Raw genomic sequence first — 15,682 nt, forward strand, 5'->3', positions numbered from 1 at the left:
AGACTTATACCCTACTCTGTTCTTGCCACCTCTCCAAGGGCCCAGGCTCAGGGCCTACAGAGTTCTAGGGATAAAAGATGCTGGGCCCAAGGAATCAACATACTTTATTTGATACAGTAAGTACTAGGGGAAAGCCCTGGGCTCTTGAGTAGGTTTCAAGGCTCATCTTTAGATTCGTTTTGGTTTTCCCCCCATTATGCCTTTCACTCCCAGTCCAGGCTTCACTGATGGAAGACTCCCAACTTCTGCCTTCCCTCTGGCTCATCCAGTCATCCTCTCCAATAGAGAAGCTTTCCTCCTTCCAGGGACACCGAGGCTCAGAAAAGGGGGCACCAATGAGCAGTCTAGCTTGCCATGCCCTTCCATCAGATGTCAGCTGCCTGTAAGACCAGGGTTTCCCTCAGTGCTCTTGGTCTGCATGTCGGGGGCAGTAAGCAGATGTCCGGTGTTCTTTAAGTTCAAAGGCATCATGGCCTTCTCTGTGAAGCAAAAAGATATAGGTCAGGGATCACAGGCAGCCCTTGAACTCTCCCAGTTCCACAGAACATTCTACCTGCACCCACCGGAAGCAGCGGACACAGTAGAGGTCTCCATCGCAGCCAGCGCAGCGCAGGGTGGCATCCTCATTGCAGATGCAGCACCAGGGGAGCTCTTCTTCCTCGGCGTCAGGCCTGGGTGCCAGGGCCTGAACCTTCAGGGATTAGAGAGAAATGGGGGAAGTAAGGTACTTGATGGAGTATGGGCGGCAGGCTGCTACAGGAGCAGCAGTCGAGCAAGCAGGGAAGGAGGCTGTGGCGTTACACCTGGGGGTCTGCGTCGGGCTTTTCTCACCTCAGGTTCTGCCCTGCAGCATTGGGCCTGGGGCTGAAGAGTTGGCTCTGCGGGGATGTTAAAGCCACTTGCCTCATCCAGGGCAGCTTCTTCAGTGAGCTGTGGACAGGGTGAAGAGGTACAGCACCCTGCTCACGGTCCAGGTCCTTCCTCCACGTGTCCCCAAAGGCTCTGTAGCCTTAGCGTCTCAACCCATCTTCCTTTATCTGTTGCCTGTAGCTGCTGACACCCCCATGTCAAGGGGTCACAGGGCAGGTCTGGGTCACAGAGCAGGTCTGAGTCACAGGGGCAGTGGGGTTTCAGCTAGAACAGTAGCTGCAGAGTGACTGGTCATCCAGTCACAGAGTGGAGACACGGTGAATGGGGCCAGGTAGATGGTGAGGCAGTGAGGTAGGGACAGGACAAGGGGTAGTCAGGAGGGTAAGGCAGGCCCACCTGCTGCAGGACTCTCTGGATGGCTGTCTCCTCATCGTCATCACTGTCTGGAAGGTGACAATCCTGGAGGGTCACTTGAAAAGGGAGAGGTAGGAGCAGGGAAGGAAGAGGAAGGTAGAGGGTTCATTTGAGTGGCTGTACTCTTGCCCCCAGGAGCTGGTCTGGTTTCCAGTGGTACTTGTTCCAGAGTTGAGCAGCCTCTGCAACCACTCTGCTCAGACTCGGCCCCTCCCTGCAGGGCTGGTGGGCAGGAACAGAAGGCTCTGTACCTGAAGAGACTGAGGGTCCCTTGCCCCCTGATTGTTGCCATTCATTCCTCATCTACTGCTTTGTTCCATTACCTTTCTCGTGGCTCTGGGCTGAGCTCAACAGACCCCTGGGCACAGGGACCCCTGGTACCTGACTTAGCCTAGCAGGGAATGTAGACATTTTTGCGGATCTTGGCATGGGGGTGGAGGTGAGGGGCCTGTTCAATGGACATGAGTGAGCAGCTGCTTCCAACTTCTACCTCTGTCGGGGTCCTGTCCCCGCAGCACAGCCAAGCGCTTGGCGAGGGCCAGAATCTTCTCCTGCCTTGTGTTCTCCTCCCGCAGCTCAACCGCTGCCTCAGCCAGGAGCCTGCTTTTCTCCTCCTCCAGGGACGAGGTGGCCTGCCCCTTGGAATTCGTGCTGTGGCTCCCTGGGCCACCCTGGTTGAGGTCATTCTGGATAGAGGCAGCTGAAAGGAGCAAAGCAGTCAGGGAGGCAGAGACATTCCAAGATCTCTCATCAGAAGCCCCTAAGCCCATTTCTCAACTTTTAAAAAAAACCACAGATCATCAGCTTTTGCTCAGCACTAGCTCCGGTGGTTTATATTACAAATGAGTATTTCCTCCTTTTTTCCAAATGTAAAAAACTAGTAATTTTAGATATGTTTTTTTCAACCACATCCATCCCCACCCACCTAATATTTTAACATGTTGGCCTTGGGGTGGGCATCCCACAGTATAAGAATCACTGTCCAAAAGGATCAGGATATGGGGAGACCATATCAGCTAGTGTCTCTGCCTTATAGGCTGGAACTAACATTTCCAGGGAGCAGCATAGAGAGAACATGACAAAAGCTGAGGTCTTATATGTTACTAGGCTGGAAGATTTTTGCCAGTGTGGCTCTGACATGTCCCCTTTAGTGCAGTTTCAGAGCAAGTGTTTTGAAATCAGATAGCTTTGGGATCAAATCCTAGCTCTGATACATAACTGTGTGACCTTGATCAAGTTCCTTAAGCTCACCAGGCCTCAGTTTACTTATAAAATATGGATAACAGTATGTACCTCATAGGATTACTGAGGTTATTGAATGACATTGTGTCTCTAAAGGAGGGTCTCTCAATGTTCTGTTGACATTTTGGGGCAAGATAATTCTCTGTTGTGGGGCTGTCCTGTACAGTATATGATGCTTAGCAGCATCCCTAGCCTCTACTCACTAGATGCCAGTGGTACAATTTCCAGACACTACCAAACAGGCCCTGGCGGGGATCATGCCTGGTTGAGAACCACTACTCTGAAGCCTCTGAACAGCATAATCCAAAAGAATTTTTTATGATGATGGAAACATTCCATATCATGGTTTATATTTGTGCTGTCCAAAATGTTAGCTACGAGCCACAGGTGGCTATTGAGCACTTGCAATGTGGCTGGTACCACTGAGAAACTGAATTTTAAATTTTATTTAATTTTGGTACCACTGAGAAACTGAATTTTAAATTATATTTAATTTTAATTAAATAGCCTCTTCCTCCTCCGTATTATCATCATTGCAAAAAACATTCACTGAGCACTTACAGCCTCATTATCATCATTGCAAAAAACATTCACTGAGCACTTACTATGAACCACACTGGGTCTTAGTTCATAGTCATCTGATTTATTCCTCACAATTTCCCCATAAGGTAGGTTTTACCACACATACCTCCATTTTACAGATGAAGAAAGTGAGATTTAGATCAAGTAACTTGCTCAGGGTCACACAGCTAGTAAGTGGCAGAACAGAGAATCACTGATTCTGAAGCACACAAGCTTACCCACTAGGCTTACACTGGCTCCCACTGGAGTAAACACTCAATAAATGGTAGCTCTTATAATGTTGATTGTTCTCTGATTTATATTCACCTTCCAGAGGGTGGGCAGCATAGCCTCTCCCACCTGGGGAAAAGGGGGACAGGTCCCTGGGGTCCCAAATGGGAAAGTTACCAGGGCCTCCTCGTTCCCAGCTTTCATCAATAGCCACCTCCGCTGTCAGCTGTGTTAGCAGATCCTGTGCCTGCTGGGCCTGGGTCCTGGTGTCTGGTGGCTGATGTACCTGCTCAGAGGAGGGAACCTCAGTGGGGAGGGAAGGGAGGAAGCCACACCATAAGGTCCAGAACAGTCTAGGTCAGGGGTGGATGCTGAGGAGTTCCCAAAGCTCTGGGAAAGGGGAACTAATCCAAGCCCCACATTCGAGTAATTTGACAGTCCCCAACACAACTAAGGGGCCACTCTTGCCTGCCCCACCCAATCCTGCTGCTTGTCCTGGCAACAAGCCTGAGGATCAGAAGGTGGGCACTGGAGGCTTGCCAACTCCTACAGAATACGTAAGCATACATGTATCTGGGTTTCTGCTTGTCATCATACTAGGACCCCCTTTCTTCTTAAGCCATAGCACTCACCGGCTTGGGGGTCTGAGAAGGTGGAGCTCTGCCCTGCAGTGCAGCAAGCCGTGCCTCCATGTCCTGGGTGGAAGGGATGGAACCCTGGGGTTCATCTCTTAGCGCAGCTAGCCTGGCTTCTATCTCTGCCTGTGAGGGCACTAACTCTGTAATTGGCATGGGGAAACCTTGTAAGATCCAGAGGAATCCCAGTCCCAGGAGCCCCAGATGGTGTCCTTTAGGCCACCCCCCCTGTTCCACTCACTGGGCTTGTTCTCCTGGCGGAGCCGTGCTAGGCGCTCAGCAATGACTTGGTCTGGGTGGGTCAAGCCCTGGTTTTGTAGAGTACTGGGCTTCTGCTTGGCTTCCAAGGCTGCCATACGCCTGGCAGGATATGAGATAGAGGTTCTTGAAGAAGGCAGAAGGGAGGGACGAAGGCACCCACTCACTGTTTCCCATTCAAATCATTTCTAGGCATCTAGGTAGGTGTCCAATGGATAATCTTCTGTGGCCCTCACTTATGGCACCCTGCAGCTCAACCTAGCTGCCCAGCTGGAGAGTACAGCTGAAAGGGTAAGGTCTACCAAGAACCTTTCTTGAGGAGAGAGCTGATGAGCTGTTTTCTGAGCCCAAGAGGGCAGTCAGGAGCCTGAGAGATAGATGTTTTCCTGATCCTGTGTTCATTTGACCTAGAGGCTGGGAAGAAAGTCCTATCCTGGGGCTCCCTTGTCCTTTCCCCATCCCTACCTGTCTCAATCCCTTTAGCACTTACTTTTTATAGTTCTGAGGTGGTGACCACTTGGAAGCATTAGCAGGAGAAGATCCTCTACAGAGAAGAAATCTGGTGTCAGAAGTCCTGCCATCTGCCAGTCAGTGCCCCCAACCCCAAATACTTCCTGAGCTGACCTCTGGCCGCAGAGCAAACACTGCGAGGGCCAGCCAGCTACCTGCTGCCATGCTGGGCTGAATCCTCACCCATGTCAGTTTCTCACCTGGTCAGAACCTCATAGCACTGCTTGCAGACTTTCTGTTGGGTGTTCCCAGCCCGCAGCACTACTGCACTGAAGCTAAGGCAGCTGGAACAGAAGGCCCGGCCACAATTCTTACAGCCGTTCTACAAGAAAAAGGATCAGGGTTATCCATCTCTCATCCGCTCCTGCAGATTCCTCCATTGGACTCTCTGATCACACAGAGAGAAGACACTGAAGTTGTGACCAGCTGCTGGGAGGAGGATGAGAAGAGGGGCCCATAAGGCTTGAAGAGAGACAGGGGTGGAGAGTAAAGTGATTCCTCAGTCTCCAGTCTTTTATTAAAATCAAGTAAAACTTCATGCAAAATTCCCATGCTTTCTACCCTGTTTTCAATTCCTTGACAATGGGGTGTAGAAGACAAATAGGGAAAGCCCCCTCAGGTCAGTGACAAAGGAGAATCAGAGAGAGTGTAGAGCCCATGCCTTCTATGCTCTAGCAGAGATGGAGGGAGGCATGGTTCAGGATGGGATATCAATAGCCTCCATTTATTAAGTACTTACAGTGTGCCAGGCATTAAGCTCAGCATTTAACATTCATCACTTGATTAAATCTTCACAATTTCTATACATTATCTTACTTAATTCTGATGACCACCATTATTATTCCTTTTTAAGTTGAGGTCGGAGAGGTTACATGCCTTGCCCAAACAAAGGTCTCCCTGTGAATTAAACAGCAGAGCTCAAATTTGAACCCTGACCACCTTGACTCCTAAATCTAGGTTTCTGAGTGCTACACGGATCTGCCTCCCTACCTGCTCTTCATTCATCCTATCTGGTTCCTATCTCCCCGTCATAGCTGAGGCAGAGGAAGTCTGCGATTCACAGGGGAACTTGATGAGTCTGTGCTGAGGACGAGACTTTGCCATGGTCCCTGTGGACAGGAGGAAGGGCGGTAATTTAACTCAAGAAACCTGAGGGCAGGCTGCGTGATGGTGGTTTCGTTACAGAGAGAGTAGCGGGGCATTGGTGAGATGAATGGTTACAGGATACTAAGACCGGGCTGCGGAGAAGCAGGGAGAAGGGAAGGAAACAGCCGGTCCTACACCTAGCAGACAGAAAAGTCTAGCTTTCCAAAAATGACAGGAGCGCGCTTTACAGTTTATAGGGAATTTTCACCTCCAGCACTTCACTGGACCCACACACCAATCCCGCAAGCGAAGGCGTGCTAGCTCCATTTTATAGAAAGGGAAACCGAGGCTTAGTGACTTCATCAAAACCACACAGCTGTAAAGGGGTCGTAAAACCAAGTCTATGAGCTGCAAGTCCCGTGTTTTTCCTTCCCTCCACTCCGCGTCCTCCCTGGCCCTCTAGCCCACAGAGAGAGAAGACTCGCCTCCTTCTTGAACAGGGTGAACTTGACAGCGCAGCCATAGCATCTACTGTTCATCCTGGTTCCCAGCGTGGAGCAGAAGGGTCGGCAGAATTGAGATCAGGCCCGCCAGGTCCAAGGTTTCTTGTACTTTCACCCAGCTCCACGCCAGTCCCCCCAAGCCCATTCGCGCAAGCCTGCCACCGCCTCCCGCCTGGGAATCGCGACCCGCCACCCCAGTCCGAAAGCAACAGCGGCAGGCGCGGAGGCTTCTGGGAGTAGTAGTTCATTCCCGACTTCCTGCTTCCCTCAGAGGCTGTCAAGCTTGACCCAGGACACGACATTTCCCAGGGGGCTAAGCGCCATTCAGCCGGCGCGGGGCCGACAGTCCGAGGATCCCCGCGCATGCTTAGACTCTTGGGAGTTGTAGTACGATCCAGTCAGTGTTGAAACTATGGCGGTGACCAAGGAGCTCTTACAGATGGACCTGTATGCGCTGCTAGGTATTGAGGAGAAGGCGGCGGACAAAGAGGTGAGAACGGTAGCGAGGAGGGCCGATCCAAAAGGTCTGCTGGCCCTTCTTCCTGTCTTGGCGCCCAGCGCGCGGCTGGCACCGGCTTTCCAGGTTCGCTCAGGCCCTGGGCGGGGAGCGAGGGGCGGCCTGACCGCCTCATAAGGTGGGCTCTCAGATCATTCCAGGGTGGTCTGAGGAAGAGAAAGGTCACAGGAGAGGGGCTCCTCGTGTGGTCTACTCTGCTCTCCCTGAGGCCCTTGCCTAGGAGAGGCCGTGCGGGGTGAGTCCGGTGGGAAGAAGTTCCTCCTCACTGCGCTTGCGCAAGATCAGCCTCTGATTTCGCTTCTGTATTGGCTGTGGCTGGAGGTACTTCATTCAGTCTCTCCTGAAGGCTGATTTAATTCCACTTAGAGCCTAGGACGAAAGAAAGGCCAGGTCTCAAGGCTCCTCCACTCTTTTCACCCCCTCCTTGGCATTGGGACCTATGACTCTGCCGTCTCTGTTTGTTTTTCCACCCCAGTCCATTGACTCTTTACAAGTAGCAGATGCTCGAGTGTTGTCCTCTCAACATGTGCTAGTGGGCCAATAGCAGGAGGATCAGAGCGTAAGGCAGAAGGCCTGAAGTTCCACAGGAAGGTGTTGATAAAAGTGCCAGGAAGTGGAACACCCATCAAGTTATAATATTTCTGTTATCTTCCCCTGGATCATAGTTGGTAGTTGTAGAAATGGAGGAAGGGGAGGCTGCTAATTCACCAAATGAAGATTAAATGCCTACGAATGCCCCTTTACTTCCAGGCTGTCCTGTTCATGGACTGAGTGAGCTTGTAAGAAGAGGAAGTTCTAGGGCAGAAAAGTAAGGAGACTCATAGAGCCCTTGAGGAGAGATGCTGTCCACCAGCACAAAACTGCCCCCTGCAGCTACAGCTGAAATCAGAAGTGGGTCATGGGGATGTGTACAGAGCGCCAAAAATCTATACTACACTTGTTTCATAAGTCTTAAAATTTCGGTATTAATAATGCCTAATACCTATATAATGCTTACTATGTGTTGGGCAATATTCTAAGTGCTCTATATTTATAAATTGTTGAACTCGTATTTCATTAATAGTGAGAAATCACTTTGAACTTTTACGCCAGCTCTAGCCAGTGTGTTGCAACCCTGAAGTTGAGAACTTGTGAGGAAGACAATCGGGAGGTGTCGATGTATGTCAGTGTGCAGAATGGATGTGAGTAGGAAGTGGATGGAGGATCTGCCACTAGGGAGTCAGGTGGGTCTGTTGTCTAGGCAAGAAAGAGACCAAGGTCTAAGCAGGTTAATGTGATTGTGATCTAATTTTCACTCAAATGAGATAAGAGATGTGTGAGAAGGCTCTTTATAAAGGGTAACAGGTGCTGCTCCTGCCTTTTAGTAGGGGATGCACAACTGTAATACAAGGGAGAACATAGTAAGTTCCTTAAGAGGAATACAAATGCTGTGGATATTCAGAGGAGGCTGAGGTTTCTTCTAGTTTAGAAGAAGGGGTGGTGGAATTAGAGAAGGCATTTGAAGCCTTGAAGAACAGGCAGAGTTTGGATGTGTGGAGATATGGAGGAAGGGTATTCCAAGAATTGGGAGAATGTGTGTAGTCTAATTTGTCTGGAGCATAGGCCAAGAAGAAAGGGTAAAAGAAGATAATCTTTGAAAAGCAGATTGGGGTCTTTGGATATACTGGCTAGCTTTATGGTAATGGGTACTTTTTGATAGAGAACCAGGGAGACCTAGACTCTGGTGTCCCCTCTCCTTGGTTCAATGCCTGTCATATTCTCTAGGGGCACCTGGAAGACCAACAGATATTTAAAGTATATTTGAAAAAATTAAAAATAAAATATATACAAGGAAGGTCTCTTAAACTTTGGTTATCTGGTCATATAATCTAGACATTCCTAATTTGGGGTCCACAGAAAGGCTCCAAGGACTGAATAAACGCCTGAAATCATGTGTAGTGTTTTTTTGTGTATTAATTTTTGAGGAGAGGAGATAATTCTTATCTGAAATAAGTTAAAGAAGCCCCGATCTAGGCCAACCTCTTGTGTTACTGATGGTGAAACAATCTCAGAGAGAGTAGTTAGTGACAGAATTGGGACTAGAACTCAGATTCCCTAATACCCAGCCCAGGTCAGTGTTTCTTCTGCTGTTTCACTCTGGCCCTTTCCAGCACCATACAGCTCAGTGGTAGTGATGAGCACCAACACCAAATGTAACTTCTGTTCAGACCATATCTGAATCCTTTCTGTATCCAAAATCTATGTACCCATCTGCCTATTTGATCTCTCCATTTGGATGCTTCACAGGGGTCTAAATCTTACTGCATCCAAAACTGAACCTACTCCTTCCTTGGAGTTCTCTGTCTCAGTAAATGGGACCACCATCCATCCATTTGAACTAGGAACCTGTAGTCATACCTCCCTGTCCTCTCTATTCCTGCCATCTATCACCAGGTCCTAATGAGTCAACCTCCCAAATGATTCTCAAACTTATTCATTTATCACCATCTCCACCACCACTCTGCCCAAGCCCCTATCAGCTTCCATCTGAACCATTAGAGTAGCCAGCCACCAGCCAACTTGTCTCCCTGCTTTCAGTCTAGCCTATTCTAATCTGTTGTGCCCCTCCAACCTATTCTCCTTACAGAAAATGGAATAATCTTGGTATTCACTTAAAACTCTGTTGCTCTTTTAATAAAATATTCAATAGAATTTCTTACTCCTTCGATACATGCTTTTCCTTATGCCAGAAATGTTCTTCCTCCATTTCTGTTAGCCTGGGTTACTTTTATTTTTCCTTCAGAACTCAGCTTTAATGACACTTCCTCAGAGAGGCCTTGCCTGTTTTCTCTTTCACAGCAACCAGTTCTCTTTTCTAGCACTTAGTTCAGTTCGCAATTATATATTCATTTGTGTGATTATTTGTCTCATGCCTTACTCCCCTCTGTACTCAGCTCTGAGGAGCGGATCTGTTTCATTAACTTCCGTAGTCATCCTTTCCTTGGTGACTGGCAGAGAGTATTCTCTCAATAAATATTTGTTGAATGAAGTAGCAACCACAGAAACTACTACAACAACTTGACTTGAGAATCAGGATACCTGGAGGCAGTCACTGCCTCTCTTAGGGCCTGACTCCTCAAATAAAGTGAGGGAGTTGAGCAAACTATGTGTCATTGGCCCATGACCTGTTTCTTTAATGGCCCATGAGCTAAGAATGGTTTTTACATGTTTTAAGAATTATAAAAAACACAACAAAAAAGCAAACAACTCAATTAAAAAATAGGCAAAGAACTTGAATAGACATTTCTCCAAAAAATATGTACAAAGACTAATAAATACATGAAAAGATGCTCATTCTCACGAGTCATTAGGTAAATGCAAATCAAAACTACAAGACACCACTTCATACCCATTTGGATGGCTGTTGTAAAAACAAAAAACAGAAAGTAGCAAGTGTTGGTGAGGATGTGGAGAAATTGGAACCATTGGACATTACTGATGGTGCAGCTGCTGTGAAAAACAGTATGGCGATTCCTCAAAACATTAAACATAGATTTACTACATGACTCAATAATTTCACTTCTGGGTGTATAATCAAAAGATGTGAAAGCATGGATTTGAATAGATATTTGTACACCATGTTCATAGTAGCATTATTCATAGTAGATAAAAGGTGGGAGCAATCTAGGTGGCCATCAGTAAATGAATCGATAAACAAAATGTGGTAAATTATATTTGTGTGTTATTTGGCTTTAAAAAATGGAAATTCTGGCATATGCTACAACATGGATGAGACTTGAAGATATGATGCTAAGTGAAGTAAGCCAGTCACAAAAGGACAGATATTCTATGATTTCTCTTATATGAGGTTTCTAGAGTAGTCAAATTCATAGAGACAGAAAGCAGAATGGTGGTTGCCAGGGGCTGGACTAGGAATGGGATGAGGGGTTAGTGTTTAATTGGTATAAAATTTCAGTTGGGGTACATGAAAAGATGTTCTGGAGACTGATGGTGGTGATGGTTGCACAATAATGTGAATGTACTTAATGCCACAGAACTGTACACTTAAAAATGGTAACAGTAAATGTAATGTATATTTTATGGTATATTTTACCACAATTAACCAAATAAAAAAAAAGAATATGCGACAAAAACCATATGTAGCCCCCTAAAATTTTTATTAACTGGTCCTTTTTTTGTTTTTAAATCCCGCCCCCCTACCCACCACTACTTCCACCCCTGGTTGCTATCTCCCCTTAAGTGGATCTCTGAAAGCAGGGCATCTCCTCCCACATGCTCACTGCACACACTGCACACACCTAGGGCCTGGCACACCTAGAGTATGGACTGTGGCTCCACTGGGGTTCAAACTCAAGAACTTCTGAGTGTAAAGCAGACATGCTAACCACTACTCTATGGAACCACCCTCTCTGGTCCTTTACAGGAAAATTTTGCCTACTCCTGCTAGAGTTCGGGCCATGTCCAACTCCATTTTTCTGTACATGGAGCTAGCACTTCTGCAAACGTTTTTCTCTCTTATAACCCAGGAGACCCAGAAGTGGACTAAACACCACCATTCATGGGAATTTACGGAGCAATTCCCGAAGGTAGATATTTTTGTTCCCCATCCCATCCTAGAGGAGACAGGAAGGGCAAGGTGCTTTTTTTTTGTAGGAAAGCCTTGAGTTGAGGACTGACCTGGGTTTGGTGTAGAAGTGCTCCTGGGGAGAGGATCATGCCCTGGGAATCTAGTCCCCTGCTAGAACCTTAAGCAGTGAGTCCCAGATTCTTATATGCTCATGTGCATGTTCCTGCACACAGCATGTGCACACACACACACACACACAGCAGGGCAGGGCCCCAGGGCCTGCCAAAATGAAGAGTAGGTGGTCATGGATTAATGCCATTTGCAGATTCTCAAGAGATTATGAAGGAACCTCAGGAATTTCTGAGTGATTTTCAGCGGCCTTCTAACCCTTTTTTCTAGTTCTGTTTTCACCCCTTGAGCTTCTTTACGCAGCACACCGAGTGAGTCTTTAGAATGTAAATCAGATTGTGTCACCTATGCTCCTAACATTCCAGTGACTTCTCGTCAGTCTTAGGATGAAACTCCGAAGTTATTCCCTGGCCCATGGGGCCCTCATCGTCTTTCCTGCATGTTCCCTACCATTCTCGTCTTGCTCACTGTGCTCTGCTACATCAGTCCTCCTGTGAATTGTTTTAAAATTTTGGTAAAATATAACCTAATATTTACCATTTTAACCCTTTTTGAGTGCACAGTTCAATGGCATTAAGTACATTCACATTGTTTTGAAATCATCACCACCACCCATCTCCAGAACTTTTCCATTATCCCAAGCTGACATTCCATACCATTAATCATTAACTTCCATTCCCTTCTCCCCTCAGACCCTGGTAACTACTATTTTTTTTTCTCTATGAATTTAATTAGTCTATGTACTTCATATAAATGAACATACAAATATCACATAATTTTCCTTTATGACTGGCTTATTTCACTTAAGGTAACATTTTTAAGATTCATCCAAGTTGTAGCATTTATCAGAATTTCCTTCCTTTTTAAGGCTGAATATTTTATTGTATGTATAAAACACATTTTGTTTACCCATTTATCTTTTGATGGACATTTAGGTGGTTTCCACCTTTTGGCTATTGTGAATAATGCTGCTGTTGAACATGGTGTAAAAATACCTGTTTAAGTCCTACTTTCAATTTTTGGGGGGCTATCCCCAGAAGTGGATTGCTGAATTATATGGTAACTCGGTTTAATGTCTTGAAGAACTGCCAAACTGCCTTTCACAGCAGCTGCACATTGCACATTACCACCAGCGAGCAGTACACATGGTTCCAGTTTTTCCATGTCCTCTGCAACACTTGTTATTTTCCATTATTTTGGATAATAACCATCCTCAAGGATATGAGATGAGCCTCCAGTGATATTTTTTTCAAACTCACCTAACACATTCCTTCTTCATGGCCTTTATACTTGCTAATTCTCCTGCTTAGAACGTCTTTCTCCTGGCAGTTGTATATCTCACTCTTAACACCTTATTCAGGTTTCCATTCAAATATCACACCCCCATAGAGACTTTCCCTGACCAACTATTTAAATTAGCTGTCCCCACACCCTTACTGTGCTATACATTTTTAAGTAGTACATCTCGCTACTGTACATTATATTACATACTCATTTGCTTACCATTGGTCTTCTCCATTAGAATGTAAAAACATCCAGGAAGGAAGAGACTTTCTTTTGTTTACTGTTTTGTCTCTAGCACCTAGACTACTTCCTAGCCCTTGATAGGTGCTCAATAAATTCTTGTTGAATGATGAAATGAATATGAATTATTGTTTTCTTAGGTAGTAGTACTTTGTGACAAAGTGAAATTACTAGCCCCAAAATAAATATATTTAAAAGCTTTTGCAAAATTGTCTTTCAGAAAGGTGGTACCGTCTTATACTCCCACCGAGTAGATTGGAGATTGCCCATCTCTGCTGACATTTCCTGCTCTGACTCTTGAAAGCAGCATGCTTTGTGCCTAGTGCCTTGCCTAGAGCAGGCACACATACACTTTATTAAATCAAACTTTTAGTGTTCTCTGCTGCTTTTTAGTTTCCTTTCCCTTTCTCCATGTGTGTTTTAGAGGAGAGTAGAAAGATTTCCCACAAACACCATTTGATTCCACAAACTTTTATTAAGTGTCTACTGTGTGCCCTTCCTAGAGCCTGGCCTGATGTTAGGGATATAGATGTGAAGAGAGTGATCCTGTAGGGTCACCCCATTCTTTCTGTTTATAGCTTCCCTCCCTGTGCCCATCATTTGAAATGCAGAAGTTAAAGTTGGTAACTCTAGAAGTTGACGTTTTCTACTCAGGTGATGATTTCCTAAGCAGGAGAATTAGCAAGTGTAAAGGCCCTGAAAGAGGTATGTGTTAGGTGAGTTTGAAAATATATGGTAACTTGGTAACTTGGTGTAAAAAGTAACAGCATTTACAACTAATCTTAACAAGGACAAGAATTATTTTCTGTTACATCTACTGACTGTAGAGAATAGATGGAAATCATAATACAGAGCATTGAGCAAGGTTGGGGAATTGTAAATGTGCCCATGTACTTACCACCAGTGATAGTTAAAGTCTGGAGTCAGACTGCCTGGGTATTGGTCCCATGACTTACCTAGTTTGTGACCTTGAGCAAATATTTTACCTCTGAGTGCCTTGGCTTTTTTCTGTCTGCAAAATGAGAATGATGGCAGTTCCTCCTTTCCGGTGTAGTTGTGAGGCTTGGTCCAGGTAAAGCACTTAGCACAGGACCTGGCATAGAGCGTGTGCCCACTACAAGTTAGCGCTTGCTGTTTTCATTCTTGTTCCATCTTCCTTACACTGTAAGTGCTAAAGTCAAATACATGCCACACACAACTCATGACTGAGGTTGCCCTCCACCTCTCACCCCTCTCCTTCCAGTCCTGACAGACCAGTACTGATTCTCCCAACTATACCAGTGATTCTTGACTGAAGCAGCGGTCAGTATAGAAAGGAAGTGGGGAATTAGGTAGAACAGTGAAGAATCACCGTTCAGTTCAAATCTGCAAGTGAATGAAGTATATAACCATGGACAAGGTACATGTGGGACTTTAGAGCTGAATAAGATATCACTTCTCTCTTAAGACCGCTCACACAGTATAGTAAACAATGATTTTTGAGGTAAGGTGAAAGTTTCACTGAAAGTATATGAGGAAGATGGAGAAGACATGATTCATATACTTGACAGAATCAGGGAAGACTTCCCTCAGGAGGTGTTTTTGTGCAAGATCTTGAAGGGAGAAAAACATGTATTGCAGCAGGGTTAAAAGGGATCTTTGTGGTTATCTACTCTCTTCATTTTATACACAGGAGGATGGAGGTCCAGAGAGGTTATGGAACTTGCCAGAGATCACCCAGTGAATCAGCCTCAGGCCAGACTGGAGCCCCTGTTTAATATTCTTTCCACTCCTCTGCAGCTGACACATGAATTTCTCTCCTGTCTATAGGAGCCTCGCCTTTTCATTTGAAGGCTTTTGAAGACTTCACACTCTCTGTACCTTGATCGGTATTACTTGGTGAAGCCAGCTGCTTGAAAATGTATTTTGATCAACTTCTTGAAGACTCAAATTTTAAGTGTACTCACCAGGAAAACTACCATGGAAACTTAATATTGACACTTTGTGGGGGTGTATTTTATTATTGCTTTAAGGAAAAGGCTATTTTACCTGCATGCTAGCTGATACCTTTATTTAAGCTACATATTTCTGTTGTACCTTGGAATGTAATGCTCAATATCATTTACAGATTTAGGAGTGAGTTTTTGAAGACAGAGAAGGGCTTGAAGGAACGGCATGAGCATGAAGTTATAGAAGTAAAAGTGCCCAGCATAACAAGTAATGGGGCATTGCATTTGTTGAGGATGTAGCAGGAGATGAATCTGAAAAAATGTGGTGTCTTTGGGCCTATAGGCCCTAGCGTGCTTGGACTTGATCCTGCGGACATCTAGGTGCCATTTCTGGATTTGAAATGTGCCTGACTTGGTGCACTGTCTCCAACAGGAGCCTCTCCCAAAGCCTCTTAACTCCAGGCCAGGTGCTGAATCCTTGAGGTTGGGCACTGAACCTAGTTTTACTTGATGACAGTCGTTTGTTCACCAAGTGTTGACTAGCACTGGGCAGGATCAGGAGCCAGACCTCTAAGTCTTGGTATCTCTGTAATGGTTAATTCACTCCTGGATTTGGTTGTCAGGCTGAAGCTCTGGATTTTTGAAGTTACTTGGCTGCCTGTTAAGTCAAAAGGAATAATTTATTTGTGTTTGTAAGCTGTAAGCTA

At 45.8% G+C, this 15,682-nt stretch overlaps 2 protein-coding genes across 5 annotated transcripts in view; one reads left to right on the forward strand and one right to left on the reverse strand.

The window, feature by feature from the left end:
• Nucleotides 1-87: 87 nt before the first annotated feature.
• Nucleotides 88-6,573, reverse strand: ZFYVE19 (zinc finger FYVE-type containing 19). The gene is given in 12 exon segments (XM_015595985.2): nucleotides 88-479; nucleotides 564-691; nucleotides 832-930; nucleotides 1,267-1,340; nucleotides 1,775-1,984; nucleotides 3,415-3,604; nucleotides 3,951-4,096; nucleotides 4,195-4,313; nucleotides 4,702-4,755; nucleotides 4,922-5,043; nucleotides 6,293-6,364; nucleotides 6,367-6,573. Coding segments are annotated over 12 exon segments (1,485 nt in total). The 5' UTR covers nucleotides 6,559-6,573; the 3' UTR covers nucleotides 88-400.
• Nucleotides 6,574-6,622: 49 nt separating this feature from the next.
• Nucleotides 6,623-15,682, forward strand: part of DNAJC17 (DnaJ heat shock protein family (Hsp40) member C17) — a 30,789-nt gene continuing 21,729 nt past the window's right edge. Inside the window, exon 1 of one of the 4 annotated variants that reach the window (XM_015595988.2) lies at nucleotides 6,623-6,800. In XM_015595988.2, coding sequence (XP_015451474.1) covers nucleotides 6,723-6,800 — 78 coding nt within the window. In that variant the 5' untranslated portion in view covers nucleotides 6,623-6,722. The remainder of the gene's footprint in view (nucleotides 6,801-15,682) is intronic. The other 3 variants (XR_003042657.1, XM_025038780.1, XM_006920482.3) reach the window with 3 other exon arrangements.

The sequence above is a fragment of the Pteropus alecto genome, unplaced genomic scaffold (genome assembly GCF_000325575.1).
Source record: "Pteropus alecto unplaced genomic scaffold, ASM32557v1 scaffold86, whole genome shotgun sequence".
Classification (NCBI taxonomy): Eukaryota; Metazoa; Chordata; class Mammalia; order Chiroptera; family Pteropodidae; genus Pteropus; species Pteropus alecto.